The 26,340-nt window shown below is 29.6% G+C and overlaps 1 protein-coding gene across 3 annotated transcripts in view; it reads left to right on the top strand.

Moving 5' to 3' along the window:
- The window catches only part of LOC113512887 (fasciclin-2-like), a 34,346-nt gene extending 8,006 nt beyond the window's left edge, over window positions 1-26,340 (top strand). The window contains exons 2-16 of one of the 3 annotated variants that reach the window (XM_031911050.2): window positions 8,560-8,722; window positions 9,663-9,823; window positions 11,596-11,726; window positions 12,542-12,682; window positions 13,258-13,395; window positions 13,743-13,883; window positions 14,751-14,896; window positions 15,776-15,870; window positions 16,307-16,454; window positions 18,090-18,312; window positions 19,830-20,104; window positions 20,336-20,471; window positions 20,807-20,975; window positions 21,784-21,967; window positions 23,185-26,340. In XM_031911050.2, the coding sequence (XP_031766910.2) occupies window positions 8,560-8,722; window positions 9,663-9,823; window positions 11,596-11,726; window positions 12,542-12,682; window positions 13,258-13,395; window positions 13,743-13,883; window positions 14,751-14,896; window positions 15,776-15,870; window positions 16,307-16,454; window positions 18,090-18,312; window positions 19,830-20,104; window positions 20,336-20,471; window positions 20,807-20,975; window positions 21,784-21,967; window positions 23,185-23,314 (2,381 nt within the window). In that variant the 3' untranslated portion in view covers window positions 23,315-26,340. The other 2 variants (XM_031911051.2, XM_031911052.2) reach the window with 2 other exon arrangements.

Raw genomic sequence — 26,340 nt, 5'->3', positions numbered from 1 at the left:
CCATTATATATAGACAAGAAACAAAAACTTTTAAATTAGCTATGTGTGTAATAGAGCGTAATATATATTTACCTAAAGAATAAGATATTGTAATACTATTTTATTGATTTATGTAAGAAGTAGGGGTGTAATAACAGAGAGTTTTTTAATGGTTGATAATGGAATGGTAACCCCGCCTGCGCTAACGGTATACGCTGACGTGGTACCAATGAGGGATGATAGGTGAGAATGAAAAGATCATTTAGCCCATCGTGATGAATACACCTGGGATTCAGTACGATGGTTTCCAGGGGGACCATGTGGAGATTGACCTGACAGCGTATATAGGGTGTACTGCTAGCAATGGGACTAGTATTTCGGATTACTATAATCCCTTCCTTTCCCCCCCCCCCATAATAGTTGAAATTTAAATCATTATCATCTTTTAAATGACTATTTAACCGGTGGTTTTTAAATTTACTTCATCGGAATATAGTGTACAATATTTTGATCTTACTAAACTAACTACAACCAACAGACGCCAAGTTAGATTTTAATTTATTATTTTAGATATTTGCCGATATTAATTCCTTATTTTAAGTTATCTATAAAAGATAAATTAATAATAATATTTTCATAATTAGCGAAGTAGCTTTCCCGTACCAAAAATCATCGCGATTCGTTGAGCCATCCGTATTCATCTCTCGACCATGAAAGTGCGTTCTAATCAACGGCGATATAATAGGATAAGGAAACCAATTTGTAGACATAATATTAAATTAACTATGTCTAATATTAGTTCAGTGAGTTACGTAGCGTTACAGAATTATTTTTACTTAGTTGTAGAGAATATTGAGAAGGTCTGTATTCATAGCTGTTTTCTTTCTGAATTAGAATAAAAAGTATACCATACCACATTGAACATAGGCCTCATCCATAAAGAGGTACATGCCACGTTTGGTAAGCGTATTGGCAATTGTAGTTAGGTTTAGGATTTTTACATATATTTGTTATTCGTTCACGCTTAAAGACCTGAAAGGATTTGAATAAAATTTGAAAAATAGATGGACTATCAGTCAGTCATAATTTGTGATGTTCCGCTGCTGGGCAAAAGGCCTCCTTAACTACTTCCATCGTCGCTGGCCAATTTTTATTAAATAAGATGAGATGGACTGTACTTTGAATTAATACATAGTATACTTTTATAATTCCGGCATAGAATGGACCACTCCTTCCTTTCATGTAGATGTCGTAAAAAGCGACTAAAAGAATTTAATTGTAGAGGGAAGAGCAGCAGCGCAAGCAGTACAAGCAGTACATCACCACAAGCTTAACTGCGGTTGCCAACCCGTCTGCCAAACGTGGCAACTTATGTTCAACAGTGGACAGTTAACAGCTAATATGATGATGAATTTATTGTTTTCTATATCCTATAGATAGATTTGCTACCGTGAATTATTAAATAAAGTACCTATGTTAATTTATAATAATAATCTATACGTGTACTGTGTAATAAATATTTAAAGTTTCATATAAATATAAGTATATTTTCACATTCTTTAGAAATACGAGTAAAAGCTATTTCTTTAGACGAGGTTATAATTATCGGTATTAACTTTTTAATCTTGTATATTTAGGTAACATCATTATAAGGGAGTTCTTTTAATTAAACTTCTTAAACATTCTAAGCCAATTATTGTAATTTAATTTCAGAATGTTTTGATTTTATTCGTCTATAATCTCATTAATTTAATAATATCCCATTTGTAAATACGAAATAAACTTCGATCTCTAATTAATAGGTTAAGTACGAAATTGAAATTTAGAAATCCATCATGAATTTATAACGAAAAATGTTTGGAAAATAGTCAGAAATAGCATTAATTAGTTATTTTTAATGGTCCCGAAATTAGTTGATCTTTCTCGACTAAATTACATATAACTTTTTTTTTTATACAACTTAGAATGGCAAACAAGCTAACGGCCCACCTGATGGAAAGTGGTAACCGTCGCCTATAGACATGAGCAGTACCATGGACATAACTGAACTTGGGTGTTATTCCTCTGTACCCTGTAAATTCACGCCATATCCCATCCTTCAAACCGAAACACAGCCATGTAAACACAACTGCTTCACGGTAGAAACACGAATGGGACAGAGGTACCAAACCAATCGACTTTTGTACAAAGTCTCCTTTTGGTAATATACATATAACTTAAACTAGTAGTTATTAGATTAAAATATAATAAGTACTTATGAAACATTGAATTAATTATGAATTATTTATTATTGTGTTTAAAACTTATTTTCATTTTATAATCATTTATATTAATTTCCTAACGGAAAATTAAACAATAGTGTCAAACATCATAAGATCATTCAAATCATTTTGTACAATTATACTTATTATTATTGGCAATTAATATATTAAGATATTAATAGTATGATAGTAACACACTAATTCTGTTTGGTTGTTCTTTACTAAGTCATGCCTAAACTTTACACATTGGAATAAAAAGTGATAGATCTTGCTTAGAGGAAACTTTTTAGACTAATTTGTGCAAGTAAAGTCATGAAAAATGTAGTTTTTAATACAGTTTATACTACATGCGTCATCTATGTATATCTAGTCTATACGAGCAATTGACTTGTCCAGTGGACATCTATAAAAGTTGTTGCAATATTTAATGGAAATAATTGTAATGTTAGGTGCTACGCTTCACTCGATCAATTTGACCCCTATTTAACCTCTAATACCGTCTATTAGTAAGTCTGCCGTGTAGCAACAATATTTGCATTATTATGTTTCATTCTAATGGTAGAAATATTATATTATTATATGTGGTATATAATAGTACAATATCGAATACAAAGGATGGAATAAATAGATATAGCTGTGTAAAAAAATATAAAAGAAACAAACACCTTAAGAGCGTTTATAACGAAGTAGGGTAATGTCGCGATATTCCGTAAATTTTTCAAAACAATAATTTTCAACATTTTATATTTAGTCTTTTATAAAGTGCTCTGTTCGCCAACTAAAATCATGTAATAATATACTTATTAGGCTGTCGCTGAAAATTTGGATTGTGATGATAAAAAAATATTTGAAAAATTCCAAAGTAAAATACGAAATAGGTTCCAAATTTTAGTAGTAAATTTACTTGCTACGTATTCTATGGTAACGTTTTAGTTCGTAAGTAGAACATTTTTAAACGGTTTTTTATACAATTAATAAGAAACATGGAAAACACTTCAATTGTTTTTGAAAACTAATAGAAAATAGAAATATTGCCATACTTCAGTAAACTAAAAGATATACATGCTCTTTAATTGTTATGAAATTAATATTGCCTAATAATGTCACTATTCTTATTTTAAAATAAATAAAATGCAATGATGAACGAAGAAATATTTCATAGAAATATTTATACAAATTTTAAATATTTAAATTTAAAATACATTACGAATTGTCTGTCTAATAAGTACATTTTATTGCAAAGTTTTATATAAATTGATTATAGCGTCACAAAGAAAAAGAACAACTTCAATTGCCATAAAATAATAAGAGACCAAAGAAAGTATAAACAAAGTAGTTTTTACCCGCAACTTCGTCCGCATGACTGGGATGAGTTCACTGATCGGGATAAAAAGTAGCCTATGTCCTTCATCCTTTCTTATAGTACATGTATATAAAATTTTATAGTGATTAGTAAGCTAGGGAGGTAATAAATAAACAAACAAATGAACTTACTTTCGCTTTTGTAATATTAATGAGGATTGAGAAGCTTTTCTTTTTTTAAGTGGCTTCAAAACTAGACAAACTACGTGGAAAAATTGTAAATCCCACAAATAACAAGCATATACCCACCCCCTGAATTATCGGTTCGTTAGCGGGAAAGCATTGAAAGTGCTTTGGAATACGATTTAATGTTATTACTCCCATGTGTAGGAATTAGCACATAGAAAACATCGTAGGGGAGGCCCTTGCCAATTTCGCTTCTACAAGAAAATAGGAATAGGTATTGATGTTTTTCTGTTTATGGATATTCGTTAAAATTACAAATTAACTGAATACCGCGGCTTTGTCCGCGTGAATTATAATAAAACTTAACCAAGTTGAAATGTCTGATGATTTAGTGCGTTTCTATAACAAAATACTTACCAACCTCCTATACCTATATAATTCTACGGTATATTATTATTCTATACAATATTTCTGTATTAAGTTTTGTTCATGTTTAAAAGACAAATGCGATTGAGTAATGTCTTATTAAAAAACGAGTTAAGTAGAATCACATAGGTGAACTATGTAAGGATGCGTGATGGACCGGGTCGTTGCGTTTCCTAAAATATGGTTGAGCACAGTGATGGCTGACTCATCCATCCTGTCATACTCGTAAACGGGTGCTGCTTGTGGGGACTGGTCTGTTCATATTTGCTTGTATATTTTCTATTTAAAAGAACATATAAATAGAACTCAATTCTCATTATAGTCACATTACCCATGTAAATGTAAAATTATCTTGTACATAATAATATAAAAAGTGCAACCGTTGAATTTCTTACGGGTTATTCTCGGCAGATAACATTTCAAACTCAGCAGTATAATTATAAAAAAATTAACGATTAAAAAGGATCTCGTAAATAAATCTATTTGAATAAAGATTATTTCTATTTCTATTAAGCGACAATATCTTCAATGATAGTGAATAAAAATTTCTCTGCAAATTCCATCGTGTGTATTACTCATAGACACATTCAGCATTCAATTGTTTCGACCTTGTCACCACTAAAATTGTTACAAGAAACTGCTACAATTCATTACACGAATTATATTATTTATCCTATAAGAAACCGCTAGATTAAACAAATTGACATAAAAATGCAAAGCATAACATTTCGTCATGCTGTAACTAAAATAGGTGTGAGTCAGTTTTATCTCTGTTAAAGATTACATCTCTTTGTGGTGTGAGGTTACAGTGGATAGTGTATTTAAGACGGTTTAACCTATTCAGTAATACATTGCATTCGTACCTTATTAACTTCATTATTCGTGTGACATCATCCGTTGTTTGAAATGCTACGGATGTGCTTGGTACCTGTTTATGTAGGTTGTTGTAATGTATGATGGAACAGATATGCATTTTGTTATATACTAGCTATCTATATGAATATCCGGCGGCGTTACTTTCGCAAATTATGATAAATCTAGTATACATACTTTTATACATCCATAAAATTTCATTACAATCAGCCATTAAAGCGTGAGTAAGTGTTAAACATCATTATATCAGTCTTTAACTGTCTACTATAGAACATAAGTCTTTCCTTTCCCGTGGGTGTTATAAGAAGCGACTAAGAGAACTTAATGGTCGAAGGATAGGCAGTGGCCTCTTAAAACATCACCAAAGCCTAACTGCAGTTGCAAACGTGCCTGCCAAGCGTGGCAACTACTGGCAAAACTTTCCAATTGGGAGAGGCCAATGTTCAGCTGTAAATAGTTAACGGCAGTTTTGGTTTTGGTAAGTAATATTACGAAACTTCTTTCGTGATCGTTTGGCCATTTCTGTTCTTACATTTGGAATGTATTCTTAACACTTGTAACCACAGATAATAAAATAGTACGATTTTATTAAGCACGAGCATAGATACTGACAAATGCCATAGACTAAAGTGCTTCTTCCTGAAACATACTAGAATGTTTATAATTGTGCAATTATAACTGGTCCCAAACACATAAAACCCACATTATAGTTTGTTTATTAAACTACAATTACTCGAACCATTAAATTTTGTGAGATAGATTTCAATGTTTTACGATGGTAATAAAATGAACACAATGCGCTATTGCTATGAGGTCAGGAGTTTATTGCCTTCAAGATCAAAAACAGTTTAATGGTCATTTATAAAAATTGTGCCATTTTTGTCACGTAAATTAATTTTTTAATAATAATAAAAAGAAATTTAGACCAGTGAGTGTGGCCAGTGATGACTTGTTGATAGTATACTCTGTTATGTCCATGGTACTGCTCATGTCTATAGGCGACGATTACCATTTCCATCAGGTGGGCCGTCAGCTTGTTTGCCATTCTAAGTTGTATAAAAAAAATAATAATGATCAAAATTCAAAAAATAAAATTCAAAAATCATTTATTCATGTTTTAGTTATAAAAATTTTTACATTATAAATATTTTCCCTAATAAAAAATATTGCAGAAGAATAAGAAACTCATTTAATGGAAAGCGTATATTTATATAGCATATAAATATACATCCTTTAAACATTTATTATTATAATTTATATAATTTTCAATAAAATTTTAATTTAAATAATATTTACCATTAAATATTTGATCGTTTTTATTAATTGCAAATGTAATTTGCCATTTGAGAATCCTAACCATTCATTCTTGATGTTGCAAGCATCTATAGGCTACGATTCTTTTCAATTATTTTGATGAGCCATATGCTTGTTCGCAATCATAGCAATACCAAAAAATCCTAAATATTATATTAGGTTCATAAATTCATTTTACATCATTTTAAAAGTACCTAACCCTTATCACTAAGTTGATTGCGTAAGTTACAACACTTTTCTACACATTTTACTATTTCTACGAGTCGCAACAAACTTTCACCGTTTTTTATATGTGAAAAGACATTCGTAAGTTATTTTTGGTGACTCGACGATTTTATCTCATTACAATCTCTACGGGGTTTCTATATAATAGTCCACTGGGGTAAAGTTGTATTTCTACCAATTGACTTAACAATTGTGCAATGTACTAGAAAAAAAATCGTTTTACATACTTACCTATATATAAGTATTTTTATATACTATTATATGGCTTTTTGGGTTAAAATATGAATTATTTAATGACATATAAAATTTACTCTTGTACATTCACGTCAATATACATCAGTATTTTTTTGCATGTAAATATGTAAAAAAATAGTAGGTATAATTTTAAAATTATATGAATGAAATATATGTATGTAGGTATGGAATTAAATTAAATTAATTTTTCATTTAAAAATTTATAATTTTTTTTATACAACTTTGAATAGCAAACAAGCTAACGGCCCACTTGATGGAAAGTGGTAACCATCGCCTAGAGACATGAGCAGTACCATGAACATAACAGAGTATACTGTTTCGCCCATGCGTTGCCATTCCTGAGGACTCAGATGTTATTCCTCTGTACCCAGTAAATTCACGCCAAATTTAGTATTAAAAAAAAACATAAAAATAATTACTGCTATAATAACATTTAAATTTATTTAAAACTAGCTACTTACCTAGCCCACTCGCTTCAGCTTTTTATAGATGAATTTTTTTTTTAATATGTTAAGTTTGTTTCTTTTTTTTATAATATAAATATAATTTTAATTGCTCTTTCCTTAATACTAAATTTGCAGAATAGATTAATGGTGCTTGATACAGAGATTGTCACTCAGATAAGGTCGTCGACATAAGGGTCATTCTAGCTCTCAATTCAGATAGATCGTTAAAGCTGTACAATTATTGCAAAGATCACTTGTACTATTCTACAATTATTTCTAACTAGTATTTACCAGTGACGTCGTTCGCGTAACTAGGATATGCTCATTGATGGAGACAAAAAGTAGTTTCATGTCCTTTTTCATCTAATACAGTACATACATTCCAAATTTCGTAGTAATGGGTTAAGTCTTTAAAGAACAATAAGGTAACAAATGATCTCTCAGATTTATAATATTAGTAACGATTAAGAAAATAGATGTTTTATATAATAGTAAGGATGTTTCGTTATGTTTCGAGAACATTCTCATCTGAAATAAAACTAAAACTGCCTAATTTATCTACATAGTATCATGAACACTTTTTTAAATATCGATTCTGTGCTAATCTTGTCAACCAGGAAACTCTCAGGCGTCGATAAATGAACTTTTATTAAACTTGAATATTACATTACGGACGCTTTAGATTACGATCTTTCCTTTCAACCGACTTTCACAAAACTTTAATAAGATGCTCCATGGAAAACTCCTCCAATCTCGTACCTGACATTTGAAATTACTTTGGTTGGATAAATGTCACGGTTGGGTAAGTGCTGAAGAATTGTTATGTTCTTGTTTATGATATACGAAAAAATTAGTTCTAATATAAAATAAAAAGTAATATGTTAACCAAATTATATCCGTGGTATATGTGATCTTACGGTAGGTACATTTTCCACGAAAGGTTTCTGGTTCTAAAGACAATCACGTGAAACGTTGAAAAGTTTTTTAACATAATTATAAATATTTAATAGTCTATTTTAAACCGACTTCGAAAAGGAAGAGGTTCTCAATTCGGATGCAATTTTATCTCATGTTTGTTACATCAGAACTCTGTCATTTGTAAATTAATTTGTAAATTTCTTCTTTTATTTGAAAAGATATACTTTCAGGCAAATCTCATAGAAATTTCAATAAAATAAGTTCAGAAGGTTAATTTTTTAATTTAAAATAACTTGCCTGTTTTGTTACGATTAAACTTGGTGATTTTTTTTAAAACTACTTTTTCTTAATTGTATTATTATTTATTGTTACAGAATCTGACTCGTGTAACAATGACATATCTAATAGTCCAACGCTTATAGAGGAGTCTAAACGAGCAACTACATCTGTATACCTTGAATGTTACTGCCAGGATTCAAAGGTAAAAACCAATCTTAAATGGTTGGACATTAACAACAAAGTAATTGAAACACTACGGTAAGTTTACATTTATCTAGTAAAATAATTATTATGTCTAAATTTGGGTATTGTTGTGTTTTCGATCAACAATACTAACTAGACATCCGGTCAATGTACCACAAATGATCGAATGAATAACTTCCCACTTTTAGTGTGAGATCCTATTTCAATAGTACAAAACCACGCATTGTCATATGCATTTAATATATATACAAACAAACTGGCCGATTTAATAGTACTTAATGAAAATATAAACAAACAGAACAATTGACTTGACCAGGAGACGCCTATTTTACTGATATCCAATATGCAAATCCAATTGACTGAACGTTTATCATATACCATATCAGTCGTTAATTATCAATGCTGAACATAGACCTGCCTTTATTGGGTGGTTCTGCTAGTAGCTTGGCAGGCGGGTTTGCAACTGCATTTAAGCTTTTATCTTCACTAAATTTTAGAAGAGACACTGCTGCCGATCCCTCGACCAATAATATGCTTAGTCGTCTCTTATGGCATTTACGAGGAAGAAAGGGGTAACTTATTCTATGCCGGGACCATATAGCACGAATGTTATTAGATTTATTACTAATTTCATTTTGAGAGTATTATCAACAACATAACATAATGACTGTACATTAAGTTCTATCAAAACAGACTGATATAAATTGAAATTATTAATGGACCCTTTTGTATTTGCTGTTAGACAATCCCTTATTTGAGTTATATGTAATTATAGTTTTAGTTCGTAAGAATTTGGTGAGAAATGTTTAATAAATACTTTTAAGTGTCCCTGATTGTATTAATTTCTATGTAAAAAATAAATTTAACAATCAGCCAATTAAACATTATGCTAGTCACGATTGTATTTTATTTAGGACAAATTATGATTAGGTAATTTTGGACAACAAAACTGTTTAAAATAAAGCATGCCACCATCAACAATTATTTTCATAAGACCAGGTCCAAAACCGGATATGTATACAGAGAGACAAACCAACAAAATCAGTCTTCATATACCAAGTTTGAGCAAAACTATGTCTGGAGTTTACAAGTGCATTAATGATCACAATAATGGGAGCTATTACGAAATCCAACAATATAAAGTGGATGTTTACGGTAAGTGTGAATTAACTTTGCTGGGTGGCTATTGTCATTTATTTGTTTCATAGAATAACTAGTGTACTTTCTTTATTTTTCTGGTCTGATCTTAAGATTTAATATGTTCTAGTTGTTAAGCCATCACATTGTATAAGATCTATGTGTATACTTGAATCGAATCAGAATAAATAAATAAATTATTATTAACTATATTCTTAAGAGGCGTATTTAAGAGGGAGGGAATAATTGGACCACACCCATTCTAGAATTGTTTGGTGTATTATACAGATTCTTTTAGTACTGTGTGAAATTACTGAATATTATTTTAATATTTTTAAAATCTGAATAAATACTTTTTAGTATCATATCTATATATGAATAGATATATCATTAAAAGCGTATTTTATACAACTAAACTGATGGCTATCAGCATAGTACTCGATTTTATTCAAATGTATATTACAAACTATAAAGCCCATAATACCCATAATTCGATGTCGATTCTTGAAGGTTATGCTGTTTTGTAATTGAGAAGATTTAAAAATATTTTTTATCCCCATATAGTATCGATCTGCTTGTGGAAAAAGTAGACATTTATTGAAATGTTTACTCAATTATTCGGGAATTTCCTATTAATCACTCGTTTTGATCAATTATCCTCGTTTAAATTAATTTTAATTTTGAACTGTAGTAAGATTTATTTATAAATAATGTTCCTTTTCAAATTCGATATCATTGGTAGAGTAGCAATTTAATACACTAGTATGTTGATTTACATTATTTTATTTTATACAAAGTGTAAATGATACATGTTAATTACATTGATGTATAAATAACCTAGATACACTACTTATTTTTTTAGTAATTCCACATTTGATTTTTGTACAAAATATCATATATACAGGTTAAAATTAAAACATGTATTATGCTTTTAACAGAGTATTCTGATAGCGAAACTGAATACTTTTCCAATAAAAACAAAGGATAAAAAAAGGAGAAAAAATGTTGCCGTTTTTTATTATTTTTCGATCCATGTTTCTTTGATGAAAATATTCTATTTCGTTAATAAAATATGAATCCTTTAATTAGGAATGCTAATTACTTATATGGTATACAATATCATCATTACATCCATAATTTGTACATTCTGTAACTCCTCAATAGACTCCAAGAGAGATTCATCTCCGTCTATATGTAATAACATGGTCAAGAGTATTTTTGATTTTAATTGTTTAATAAGATTCGGTGTATTAAACACTCGTTGCGAGAACATCAAGATTTGTTCATATAAACCGACAGCAAAGATCGTGAGTTTAAATCTAGCTAACGCCAATAATTTGTGTTTTAATTGAAATTTATCACTAACTTTCCAATGATATTCAAATCAAATGAATATCAAATCGTCCCCTACCACGTTGGTCTCTATTGTACTCGAAAAAATTATAAGCACTTGAGCGTTACTTATAATTTTTTATGCAACTTAATATTTCAAACAAGCTGACGGTCCACCTTATGGAAAGTGGTAATCGTCGCCTATAGATATGAGTAGTACTATGGACATAACAGAGTATATTGCTTCGCCCATGATACTCCCCATGCATTACCATTCCTGAAGACTAAGGTGTTATTCCTTTGTTCCCTGTAAATTCACCACAAAGGTAACAGTCAACATTTTTTTTTATTTATTAAAAGGACTTTGAATTATTATTATGAAGCACTGTAATTAAATATAATAATCAAAAGTAAATAAGTTACTCATAAAATGTAAGTACATTATAAAAATGTTACAGAGCCGCCCTCAATCCGTGAGGATAGTACGCAATTCATTTCGTTGGGGAAAGATTCAAAAATCAAATGCGAGTTATTTGCCATCAGTCTTCCTATGATAACCTGGCATAAGAAAACCGAAGACTTAATACAGGTAAATGTTTACTAGCTATATCCCACGGTTTTGCTCGCGTGAATCAGTATATAAAATATCCTATGTGCTAAGTTAGGATAACCTCTGTACCAAATTTTATTCAAATCCGTTCAATACTTTTTGCATGAAAGAGTAATAAACATCCATCTATCAATCTTCATAATCTTTCGCATTTAAAATATTGATTGGATTGAATAAAAGTTTTAAAGTCTAGTTCTGTTTGATTATTGTTTTTCCTATTTCTTTTATCTAAATTCTCAATATTAAAGAATGGAACAAAAAACAATGACATTTTATGTCACATACCTATTAAACTGACGAAATGAAGTGATTGCTAAATCCAAAACAAAAAAGGTAGTAAACTCGCATTAAAGTAATGAGGAATTCGATTTCCAAAAAAAGAATGTAACTTAAATGAGATAGTTAGGTTAAATTTTCTAGAAATATCTACCAACCCGCTTTATACTCGTATGTATAGTACATATTTAACATTTTGGAGTTATGAAGCTCTTTGTCGTCATAACAGCCATTAGCTGTCCATTACTGAATATAGGCCTTACCTATAGACATCCTTTGTCATTGAGCGGTTTTGTCAGTAGTTACTATGCTTGGCAGGCAGGTTGGCAATTGTAGTTAAGCTTTGGTGATGTTTTCACTACCTATATATAAAACCTAACGGTCTAGGGACGGTTTCTAACGTTAGGTTAGAATTAGATGCCCCTAATTGCTTCTTACAAGACCCATGGGAAAAGAAGAGGCCTATTCTATACCGGGATCATAGTGATGAAGCTTTTTATGGTAATACATAATTTCAGATATTTACCGACGACAAATATAAAATAGTATCTGATGGGTTGATTATAAAGAACGTGACACAAGAAGATGCCGGAAATTACATTTGCTCAGTGTTGGATTTAAAGTATAGTGAAGAAGTTGACATGGATATTACAGTCGAAGTAAGATATATATATATATATATATATATATATATATATATATATATATATATATATATATATATATATATATATATATATATATACTCGTATATATTATTAATTGATAATTGACCGTAACTCAAACAAGTTGACCGACTTCAAAAAAAAGGAGGTTCTCATTTCAGTTAATTTTTTTTGTTTGTTAGTTACCTCATAACTCCATCAGCTATGCACCGATTTGCAAGTCTCTTTTTATCTGAAAGATTAGTCCTATTGCAATGTTATCAAAACAGGTTCAGTAGTTTAATTTTAAAGTTAACTGGATTTACCACAATCGTAATCTGTTTTTTGTTGAACAATATCGTAATTTTGTTACAATTTTTTTAAGAAAAGATTTTCCATTATTACTGCCTTTCATCCATACTGTACTATAGTCCACTGAATATAGCTATATTTTGTAGCTTTTACTAAAATACTAGTCTAGGAAATAACTCTAAATATTTTTATAAAGTTTAATATTCCTTATATTAAAATTATAAATAATTTAAGCTATATACATAGATTGTTCGTTAAGATATATTTTTACTTTCTAGGTAATGATAGAACCGAAAATAAAGCAGATTGTAGCTAATCCAGACAGAACATTGATCGCTGGAGAGGCGTTAACATTAGAATGTATAGCTGACGGTGTACCGTATCCTGAATTCACTTGGAGCAAGGTTACTAACACGGTTTGTTCCTTATTTTATTTTTCATATTCCATTAGTAATTTTAAGTATTTTTTTCTTATAAAATCTACGGCCAATATTATAAAATGTAACTCCATATTTGTCGACTTAAGATTAATCTAACTTTTTTACTAAAACTTCGACCGTTGAATTACAAATTTAAATAACTTGTAATAAAATTACAAACATAAACTAGAATTCTAATAAGACATAATATTTTTTTATATACATATATTTATTATATTTGTACTAAGAAAACGAAGTTTCGTCATGTTTGTAGTATAATAATAAATGAAGCTCCAAGTCTATACCCATGTTAATAACCTTTACAAACATTAAAAAAATTGTAGAAGCCAGGCGTAAATACTACAAATTGGTTTGTATTAAGCAACAAAATGTGGTTTGAAAATGTAACTGGAGAAGATCAAGGGACCTACGAATGTATTGCGAAAAACAATGCTGGTGAAGCGAAGCAGCAGCTTGTAATTGAGGTAAAGATTACTACAAAGATATCTACTGCTTTTATATTTTTTTTTATGTACAAAATGTACAAAGGTCCTTTGAAGTCCGAAAGACACTCATTTCCACGTAGTAAAATCGTAGAAATACTATAATAATAAATAGACTTTACTACGTTATACTGAGATACAAAAAAAATAACATTTAACTCAGAAAGATCGCTTTTATTTACCTTTCAATACTTAATTATAAAAAAATTAATTATAAAATTGTTCAGGTTGAAATTGAAATCATTAGCATCCATTGAAGCAAGTATTCTATCAGTGAAACTTACCATTATCACAAATAATATTTTATTTTATAGAATATCACATTAAATTATTATAAATCAAAGGCACTATAATTTAAATAAGGATAAAAACTTTTATTTAAATTATTTTAAAAATGAAACTCTTTATTATTTACTTCAACTTTTAATATGAAGGATAATTTTTTTCTCTGCATAAATAATTTTGTGGAGCCTTGGTGACTTTTCTACGAAACCCCTCGGTTCCCCTTAAAATTCACTTTAGGAATCATTTTACTACAGCATGGGTAGATTCTTAATTTTACGTATTTTATTTCGTTTAGACACTATATACTATAGTTTTAAAGAAGTGTTCCATCAGGGAAACTGGACATTTTTCATAAAGATACATGATCAAATTTTGAACTTCTCATACTAACTAGATAACCTACACTTATATACTGTATCTAGCTGAATGCGCTATATAAGTAAAAAAAATTATCTTTTCTCAACCTTTTTTGGAAAAATATTTAATATAATTGGACACTATCCTAAAAGGTTACTAACGATTTTTATTTTACTCTGTGGATAATATTAGAGTAATTATCTTCAGGTTTTGGTGCCACCTCAAATAACGGAATTTAGCAATAAGACCGTCGCCGTTGGATCTAATGCACAAATAGTTTGCAACACAATAGGGCGGCCGACCCCTAATGTCTCTATAATCTTCATTGGCAAAGACAATGATGAGGAGTTTAGGTATGATAATTATTTATAGTTTAATATATATATATATATATATATATATTAAATAAATAAAAAAAACACACATATAATAACACTTTTGTTTATAGTTTAAGTCTGTGGTCAAATTAAAAATAAATTTGTATTGTTTATCTTTAACATTATTTCTCTATAGTCATACTGAATGTCATACATAACCATAATAAATTCATTTATTACAATATATATTACGGTCAAATTTTCGACCACTGGGCGACCACTATCACATATAATAATTAGATACACAATGTTTTGTATTTTATTCCCTTAGTTGTTTGTTATATTTTTCTGGGGATAAAAAACTGATGACACATTGAATTCTTATTCCGTCATCAATCTTGATTACAAATATTATATATGAAAGCTTACTTTTATAATGTGCCACAATATTTTTATAGAGAGTAATAACTGTCTACGGTCGACCGGTAGATGACGCCATATGGTGTTAAGTCCGCCATTTACACTTTCTAGCTATATTAAAGTTTAATAAATAAATAATAATTCGAGTTTTCCTTCTATTGTACAGGTATAAAGCATTGTGTTTTATACCCTCGGTCATCTATTGTAATATTTAGGAGATAAAGGTACTGGTGACACAGTGTTTTTTCTTCATCAGAATATATGAAAGTATATTTACATTGTATAATGTTCAATGTTATTTTTTATAAACAGTCATAATTTGAGTTTTCCTTCTATTGGACAGGTATCATAATAGTTTTTATTTTATTCCTTTAGTCACCTGTTATGATATTCTAGTACTAAAAAACTGATGACACATTGTATTCTTACTTCGTCACCAGATTTGGTCACAGATTATATGAAAGTTTTTTTTACATTATATAATTTTTTTTGTAGAGAATCCACTGAAGATGATATTTTAAACAATTTATCGTTTATAACTGTGAATCCATCGCATGAAGGCTTTTATATATGTAATGCCAGTAATGAAAGTAAGTTTAATTTCATAGCCTAATTTATTATTAAAAAAAAAACTTCTACTTCAATTTAAATTCCTCTTCTATCGAATTCCAGATATTACCAGAAAGAGATTTTATACAAAAATCATCTACTTGTGTACCTCTGTACCTCTGTCTCATTTGTGTATCTGCTATGAAACAGATTAAGTAAATTAAAAAATATTTTTTAGATATAGAAAAAGTAAGATAAAATTAAGAAGAAGAGTATGTTTGTTTTAGTGCCTTAATCTTTGGAACTATGAAACGGATTAGATATATTTGCATTTCAAAGTTCATTTTTTGAGGCTATTACAGAGTATAAGGCTATTTAACATCACAATACAACCACATATGACGCTGGAGGATACAACTAATTTAGCTGCAAAGTCTGTTCATTCAAGTATTTATATATTTTTGACTTTGTTTACAGTCGATATTGTGACGAAGACAATGTATTTAACTGTACTGAGAAAACCACATTTTAAAGAGCCAAATGAAACAATTTGGGGTTGGATTGGTAAAACAGTCAATATCAGTTGTGAGAGCGAGGCAAACCCTAAACCGAACATCACATGGAGGTATGTATTGAATTAAAGATGATTCGTAACTGTTTTAGATTAATCTCTATTTAGAATAACAATATCTAATACGTAGAATGTTTTTAAGCATTCAATTGTTTATTGATAATATATTCTGACAAAGAATTTCATTCAATTCAATTCGATCTATTGTCTACGCTGGTAGGCATTGTATTAAAAATATAAGACTTCTGAGAGATGATGATTATCCTTGAAAAATGACTATAGGTGACTTACTGCATACTCCTTATGTGCTCTTTTTCTCGTGTCTCTAGGTATGTGGTTATGCTAAGGCATTGAATAACAACACGAGTTTATTTGCACAGCTGTTCGGTTTGAAAGGCGAGATATGGTAGTGAAATTGCAGGGTACATAGACATAGTTAATGTTAAAATTTCACGTAGTTAACGCATATTTTAAATACACTATCGGAACTCATTGCGATGAAAAAAATATTTACCTGCAAACAATTTTTTTATGGCGTTAAATCCCGATAGTGAATTTAAAATACAGAGACATAATACCGTATTCGTCAGAAATAACAACGCATGAGGAGTAACATTGAAATCACAGTATATAAAATATAATAAAATTTAAAAAATAACTATAGGATATTTAATTTTGTTATATATTTGATATTAATTTTAACCTTAAATAATATAATGGTCGAGTAATAGGTAGCAGCGTCCCTCTTAAAACTTTAAAATGCCTAACTGCTGTCGCCTACTCGCCTGCCAAGCGTATCAACTTTTGCAATATCCCTCTTATTATATAGGAGTCCTAAAATAATAATAAAAAAAATATAATATTAAATAAAATATAAATTTATTATTATCCCTTTCATACCTAGAGGTCGTTTAAATGAGACAAATAATGAAAAATTAATTAAAAACAAATAAAAATGTAATTATTACAATATTATTTTGACTAATTATTATAGTTTAGACTCGTTACTTTGACAGAGAATCCTTAAATTAAAAAAGTTTAGTTTTTTAATTTTAAATGTTAATAAAACATTGTGCATATTATGCAAGGATTAATTAGCAGGAATTAATACCTGAATATTGTTGTATACATGTTGCATTACTTGAATTAAGCAACAATCAATCGAGGCAATTTAGTAAAGTGTTCTAGATTGTATTGTTCTGTGTGTTTGTATTATGTGCAAATTGAATTACAATAGTTACCTATACACTATCTACTTATTCGCTCAACAATATTGGTTAGAAATAAAACAGTGTGATTGTCTATTATACACATTTTGTATATATATTAATATAAAAATTTTAAATTTTTTTATAAAATCTTAAGCACCTATACAAATTTAACCACACGACCCGCCATATTACTATGGGACGCGAGAAATTTTTGACGTCGTTCAATCCATGTTCTTTGGTGAAAGACTTCACTGGTAGAATACTACTTTCAAATCTTGATAACAATTTGACTTTACCAAACAAGCGTATAGCCCGTCTGATGCTAAACGGTCACTGTAGTTTATAGACGCCTGCAACACTATGGGTGCCACGTGCGCAATGCCGACCTTGAAGAAACCTTAATATACCTATTTTGAAGAGCTCCATACAGTAATCTGTAGGGAAAACACTAATAAGTAATAAGTTATTTAATCAACAGATATCTAGGTAACAACGAACAAACAGTGGATGAGTTTCATATGAAGCGACAGTTAATAGAAGCAATGACAAGTGAACCAGATACATATTACTTAACTATAGACATTACAGCAAATTCAACTAAATTATATGGATATTACGAATGCATCGCTAAAAATAATTTGGGAGAAGCAATAAAACAAATATATTTTCAAGAAGGATTCGTTCCGCCGCCTATAAAAAATGTAAGTGCATAATCTGCATTATACTTATTATAGTGGAATAATTAAAGATTGTATCTAAAAAACCGACTTCAATTATGACAGAAATCAATGTTTTGATCTAAAACTACTGAACCGATTTTAATAAAATTTCTATGGAACCAATCTGTATGTCATATGCTTTCAGATAAAAAAGAAATTTTCAAAACAGTTAGAACTGATGGAGTTATAAGGTAACAAACATAAAAAAATACAATTGAATTCTCCTTTCTCCTTCTCTCCTTTCTTTATTCTTTAATTCTTTATTGTATACACCATTTATAAGAATATGACAGAGGTAATCAAATCTACAATGGTGAGCTTAACTCTAATAGAGTTTTCTTCCAGCAAATCCAAAGTGAAAAGGAGCATCAATGTTAGCGAATAGAGCAATGTACAATATTATGACAATTTTTAAGCAAATTAAATTAATTACATTATATTTAATCGAACAAATATACATATACATACATAAATATATACCTACATCTATGCATATACTTACATACACATATACATATAATATACCTACATATATAGATAAATAAATATATGTTCATAGAGATAGAAGATGCTCTTTAAGTCTACTCTTAAAAATATTTAGGGATTGACTCTCACGGATAGATATGAGTAGAGAATTTGACAATCTGGCAGCATGGACGGTAAAACATCCACTATAGCGCGTAGATGAATGTGAAGGGATTTTGAGGATAAGAAATTTCGTCCTTCCTTACGAAGTCGCTTGAAAATAAAATGTGGTCTCTGTTTTGTTGACTTCATTGTTATTTCCAATTATTACACATTTAATAGAATTAAGGAAATTATTAAAATTAAAAAAAATAATTATCAATGATAACGAGAAATTTATCTACTATAAGTTTATTTTTTGTTCTTGAAAATTTTACCAGTGTTTTTAATTTTACCCTCTGAAAGGTGACAGTTTTTATAAATACCGTTTGCACGGGTATCTCTATTATGTGCATCATAGTATATTCTATAATATTCATAGTGCTGTTCATGTTTATATACAACAATTGCTTCTGACCTCAGCTTTATTATTAACAATAAGTTCCAAATTGCATAAAAAAAGAAGGTTAAATAATAACTATTCAATCAGTAAAATCTACTTTATAATATAATTCATAAACTGACTCTTTCAGATATTGAAAGATTCAATCTTAGATTATATAGATAGTCTCCATACAAATGCTTCGAGAAAAGTGGGTCAACTTTTTCATACATTTTTGCGTGGTAATAATTAGTTGTAATTCATTTATAACATCTATATTTATTTTTAATTTTGCACTTTTTTAACACTAATTTTATTTCTTAAATAAGTATAAATGTGTCAAGATACATTATATACGTAAATATATAGAATACTAATTAAAAAACGAGTCAGCTATTTGACAATTAGCTAACAAAAAATTGACTCGTTTTTAAGACTCGACACTCTATCTATATAATCTAAGGATTCAATGTATCTTCCGCTTTATTTTTAGGCATCAGGAGAGACTACGGCTACATCGGCCTCTTTCGAAATCGTGGTACCCGACTACTTGGTTGGACCACCTATAATCGGTATTACTTGTGAATACGATGAAGCTAGTAACTATGGGATAACAAATATCCACAAAAACAGGACGTGGTCGATTGACAGAGACTTTAAATTGGACAAATTGAAGCCTAAAACAACGTATAATATAAAATTTGCGGCGCAAAACGAAGTTGGTGTAGGAGAGTGGAGTGCGTCTTTCTTCTTCGAGACGATGAAACCGTAAGTGTAAATGCTTATTTCTATTAATATTTAATTGATACTGATACAAATATCTATAACCTTGTTTGTTAGTTAAAAGGCAAGAGTTAATATATAACTAGTGGCTTGCCCCGGTTTTCGGCAATGCTTGTTTGCCATTTTACGTTGCATAAAAGTTTCTGGATGAAAATGTAAAATTTATTGTAAATAACATATCCTTCTCTATCTTATTGTAAATTTATTATTATTCAGGTCAACACCAAATTCGCCTATATGGGAAGTAGATTTCCCGGTGGTAAATGTATCGAAACTTAATCAAGTACTCAAGTGGAAAGCGGCGGATGATAATGGCGAGCCAATAGATTACTATACTCTACGATATTGCCAGGTAAATATTTTATTATTACTGTAAAATATTGAATGCTTAAAAGAAAATAATATTATTAAAGTGAAAGGTCGTTGAACTTCTACTACTAATAATAATAATAGTCTATTTTCAAATGTTACCAATGATATGGTCTTCCACAAAATAACATCTAGTTCAGTAAAGTATTTAGAAAGTGAGTTTTTTTGTTTGTTTGCTTATTGATTTATTTTTTACATATTTGCGTTTAACGTTTAATGGCTTTTTAATGAGATTTAAGGGTGTAATAAGCATCTAAACTTTTAAATTTATTAATTAGTAAAAATATATTTAATACTTGTTATGATTTCTTCTTACAGAACTGTGAGATTGATGAGGAATCATGCAAGAAAATAAACATCGAGACAACAAATAAACTGCAGTTGAACACAAATATTTTGAATGCGAATACCACGTATTGCGTCGAACTGCTCGCACATAACCAAATGGGGAATTCGGCCGCAGCCAATATCACTGTTCATGTGGCAGGTAATTAATTAATTATACATTACACTCAGTACTGGCTTTAGGAAGGGAGAAAGGTGTATCGAGAGAGCCCCGGTGATTTGAGACCCAGGGACAGCGTTGAGATCCAATAGAGGCGCCAAGACTCAAATGAGGTGTCGAGATCAAGGTAGCATCGAGACTTGAGGAGGCGCTGCGCTTCAAAAGGGAGTCAAGTGTTCATAGGAGTGTCACAAGGAGTGTCCATAGGTTTAATTTTCTTATGGTTGCTAGAGTGAGTGCTGGATCCTCGATGACCTCATTTTTTCGCTGTTAATAATTTGTTTTTGATGTTGAAGTGTGGGAAGCGTCGTAAAATATTTTCAAAAGTACCTATTACCGATTATGAAAATAAAATTTTTTGTTTGTATTTATACATATATGTATTATATATAGTAACTTTATTGACTACTTATAGTACACGGTATAAAAAAACAAGTTAGCTTTCTCTTCCAAGCGTTAGGGGAAAACTAAACATATATTATATACTCGTATACCGAACAATTCTATTTGCAACCGACTTCAAAAAAAGAGGTTCTCAATTCGATAATACTTTTTATGTTTGTTACCTCATAATTCCGTCAGTTCTAAACCGATTTGAAAAATTATCTTTTTTTATTTGAAAAGATATACTTACAGGTTACTCCTATGGAAATTATACCTAAATCGTTTAAGTACTATAATTTTTAGATTAAAATAAATGGTGCCGTCATAGTTTAAGTCGGTTTAAGTGGTCATTATTCTGTAACATAAATTGTATACATTTTATTTGAGTACCTTTTCTACTTTTTAGCTCTAGTTGTTGAACCCACGCCGACTCTATCAGCAGGAGCTATAATAGGTATAGCGGTTGCTGTAGTATTACTGGCTTTACTGATACTGGATTTAATTCTTCTGATTTGGAGACGGCAAGGGATTATAGCGAACTGTTACTACAAGAATAACAGGAAAAGAAAAGACGACAACTTGCAAACGCGGTAATGTTTTTAAAATATACATATATTTTTTATGGAACATGGAAAAAATTAAAAAGCTAACAAGCCACCTGATGGAAAGTTTTTACTATCATCTATAGACATGAACAGCGTCATGGGCATCATAGTGGCCATGGTATCCCTTATACGTTGCCATACCCGAGGACTGTTGTGAAAATGTTATATTTGCAAATTGTAGCAATTATTTTAAACTTCTCTGTGTAAGAATGCATTGTCATCAATTACTTTTTGATATTATAGAATTAAAAGAATAAAGCACAATAAAATATGCATATCGTGTGGTCCCAACATAGAAAGGACCACCCATTCCTTTCCCGTAAGTGTCGTAAGAGGCGACTTAAGGAGTTTAATAGTCGAGAGATGTGCAGCAGCGTCCCTCTTAAAACCAAAGCCTAACTGTAGTTGCTAACCTGTCTTCTAAATGTGGAAAGTACTGGTACAAAATTCCTCTTATGCGTGAGGCCTTTGATCGATAGTGTACAATTACCGGTTGATAAGATAATATTATACATACGCAAAAAAAAAAAACATTATCTTTCCCTTTTAGGGCAAAAGAACCATGCCCAATAGTGATAAAGAGCTAAAATAATGATGATATTTAAATATCAGATGTCTATTTGATGGAACAAGAGCCTTAATTATCGATCCTGCTTCTTAGATAAGTGGCAAACGAATTTGCTGATTGGATTCTTATCAGTAACCAGTCCATATGAAAAATGAAATAGTGTCATCTTGTCTGTTTAATGCATGATAATGGAATAGTAACTCCGCTTACACTATCGGCATACGCTAGCGGGAAACCAATGAAGCAAACCAGTTGGCCCATCATGACGAAATCATTAAAAATAAACCACAATGGTTTTCAAAGGGAATCGCGTATAGATTTGGCCTGATAGAGTATATTGCTAGCAATGGGTCCACTAGTCTCCTTCACTAACAATTCTGTTTCTTCCAAATGTCCGGTGTTTGGTTCTTTCTCATGAATCGTTGAATGAATCGTTCTCTCTCTTTCTCATTTGTCACTTATTTAAAAAGGCAGACTTGGGATTGGAAGCAATTTTTTTTTTCAGGAGACAACTGTTAATTCAATAGCTGATAAAACGATAATATGTAATTTAATTAATTAAAAGATGCATGTACGCTTGCATGGATAACTGCATGTGTTGGATTTTTAACGAAGGATATAAAACAATTTTCAGTGACAAAAAAGGTCTATTGAGAGCCAACTGTGAGTCTGTGACACAGGAGAATTTGAATAAAGCAGGAATTAAGGAATATGAATACAATAAGACTACGGGTATTATAACTGGGAAACATTCGTCTGTATAGGCATGAAACGGCCGTAGGAGTTATTACAAATGTTCTAATATACTTATTTATAATAAATGTGAAAATTTGTTAAAATATTTAGTTGTTTTGTTACTAGATCGATGTAATGTTTGAATGGTTTTGATTTAAATTAGACAGTCCATACGCTACAGTAACCGTTTACCTTCAGATTGGCTGTATACTTGTTTGCTACCTTTGCGGTATAAAAAAAAAGAATAAATTATTTATGACTAACTTTTTGCGGGTTACTTTATGCGCTTGGATTTTAGAAGTAAGATAATCAATTAATAGATCTCTTATATATTTATATACACCAGATTTTAAATTAGACCTTCAAGGATATAATTGTGGAAACCGCATCCGATATCGGGCAGTAGATTTTGCGTAAGGCTGGAATAAATAGAGCATATTTCTTTTTAAAAGGTTGGCTGCACGCTTGTGATGCCTCTGTTGTTGCGGGCGCTTGTTTGTGCCTGTGTTATAAAAAAAAGCACATACAGATAGACAGGCAAAGTTTCTAAAAATTGTTTAAGCTCCTATTGCTTTTATTAAGACCCGTTATGTCAATTTTCCTTAATGTCTCTTATATACAGATATCATCTGGTTACAGTATTATTATATTAGTAGGATTCTTTTATACAAATCATTACAATAAATGAATAAAAAGTTATACAAAATATAAACGTAACTCGATTTAATAAGATTAGATATTATAATTCAGGACAACGATGCTGCGGGTCATTCTTAGTGGATCATATAAAATAGTAGTCGCATGGATTGAGATAAAAACTGGCATTTGTATTATTTTTTTTTATTTATTTATTTATGCTTTATTGACCACATTACAAAAAAAAAATGTCTGGTACAAAAGGCGGACTTATTATATAGCATTCTCTCCCAGTCAACCTTTGGCAAAACAGAAATTTTAATATGCGGTGAAAAAAAATTACAACACATACAATAGAGATTATATAAATATACACACATGAATACATTAAACAAATATTACATAAATATACAAATATGTAATAAAAATACATACATACAAATATAAATATACATATATAAATATACCTACTTATAGATTATATACGATAACACAAATAAACAACGATAGAGATCAAAAGTGATGATGATGAAGATGAACTGCTTTCACAGTTATTAGTTAATATAAAATCTCATAATAGACTCTATGACTAACTGCCATAAAAATTCGTTTATAAGTAAAAAACATCTAAAAATTTTTACAGATTATCACATTTAAATACAATATTAGCAGAATAATTAGAATATATGGAAATAACTAGAGTTTACGGACTGCTCTAAAGTGCTTAATTTATATTTCAGAAAGTACTTTATACTCTTTTTTGATTATTGTATAATAGTAGTTTATGGTAGATTAAATAATAGTGTAAGTAGTATTAGACGAAAGCATTTCATATGATTTTTTTGTCAAATATATATTTAAAATTATTATGTTATTAATTTAATTATATTATTATATCATCTTATTTCTTTAATTGAAATAAGTACTAGATTTATTTTTCTTAATCTTGTATACATTATTAATTGAACATCGAATATTTATTGTGTAGGTACGAGAAGATGTGTAATGGAATAATAAGCTATTTTTTTTTTATTTAATCATTATTAGAATGTATAAATGTTACTATAATATTTCTTATTTATTAATTAAAACAATTCCCATTTTAATATTATATTATCAACTAGAGATGTGCCAGCATTTTAGAATGATATATGTTACTTCGTATACCTAATGCCAAGGTGCGAATATATATATATATATATATATATATGACAAATAGTTTTAAACCTTTTTAACAGTCTAGAAGGTCTGGAACTCTCAAAAGCACGCCAATAATTTTAATTGCACCCTGTAGATATATTAGAAGACCACTCTTTATCTGCAACTTCGTCTGCGTGACCGAGATAATAATATGTTGATTGGTTGGGATAAAAAGTAGCCTATGTTTTTCTCCATCACAAATAATATGTAGATACTAAACTTAATGACGATTAATTGAACTGTAAAAACAGACAAAGTAATTAACTTTTATATCTATGTAAGTATAGCCTGTCAGTCATTGGCGTGGACAAGAAAAAATAGACCGACAAAGTATAATTTTTAATATTAATATATTTAGGTAGTTTTCCTATGTAACTTTGTTTGCTTTGTATTACTTAAAAATAATATATTTATTAAATATTACTACGTTATTAGGGTATTTTGTTGTTGTAAATAGATCACATTCTAAATTACATAGAAGGAATGATGAAATATAAACAGTAAATTGTATAGTTGCCTCTTTTCTTCTTAAGTTAATGCAAAAAGAGGACGTGAGATATACTATCAGTTTTCTCGATTCGTAGTAGGCTAGCTTTCAGTAGATTTTATTGGCTGTATAATCCTACCAAATTCAGATACAACCTGCTTGAATACTTTCTACCCAAACTGTGTCGAAAATATAATCTAGTAATGTAAAATTTTTATTGACATATTAATATAAAAAAAAATTTTACATACACTTTTTCTATACAGTAGTCTGCTATTAATTGAAAAAAAAAATAGCAACTGATGGAGTATCTTTCGTCTTCTTTTTACTAATTATATTTGCATAAGAAGAAAGGAGGTAACTATATGATATACAGTTTTTATTTTATCATTCCTTGTATATAATTCCTTGTTCTTAAATCACATTCTATAACAAGTAGTTATATGACAGTACTTGACCATGTGTAAATAAAATATATACCAAATTACACCTACTCTTTTGTCTTTTTTTTTTAATTATATTTATTAATATAACCGTTATTACTGCACGTAATTTTCATGCTAAAAATATATATTCTATTAATAAATAATCATAAAATGCATTCTTTAATTTTATTATTAATTTATAAAATCGACTTTGTAGGCGTGTTGGTATAAATAAATGCGTAATATTTTGCGTTTATACCAATTTGAAAAAATACTTTCATTCTAAGAATAAATAAATAAAAATAAA

Source organism: Galleria mellonella, unplaced genomic scaffold (assembly GCF_026898425.1).
Source record: "Galleria mellonella isolate WM207_F2 unplaced genomic scaffold, CSIRO_AGI_GalMel_v1 utg23, whole genome shotgun sequence".
Taxonomy (NCBI): domain Eukaryota; kingdom Metazoa; phylum Arthropoda; class Insecta; order Lepidoptera; family Pyralidae; genus Galleria; species Galleria mellonella.
The sequence above is the reverse complement of the archived record's forward strand: the minus strand, read 5'-3'. Positions and strand labels throughout refer to the sequence as shown.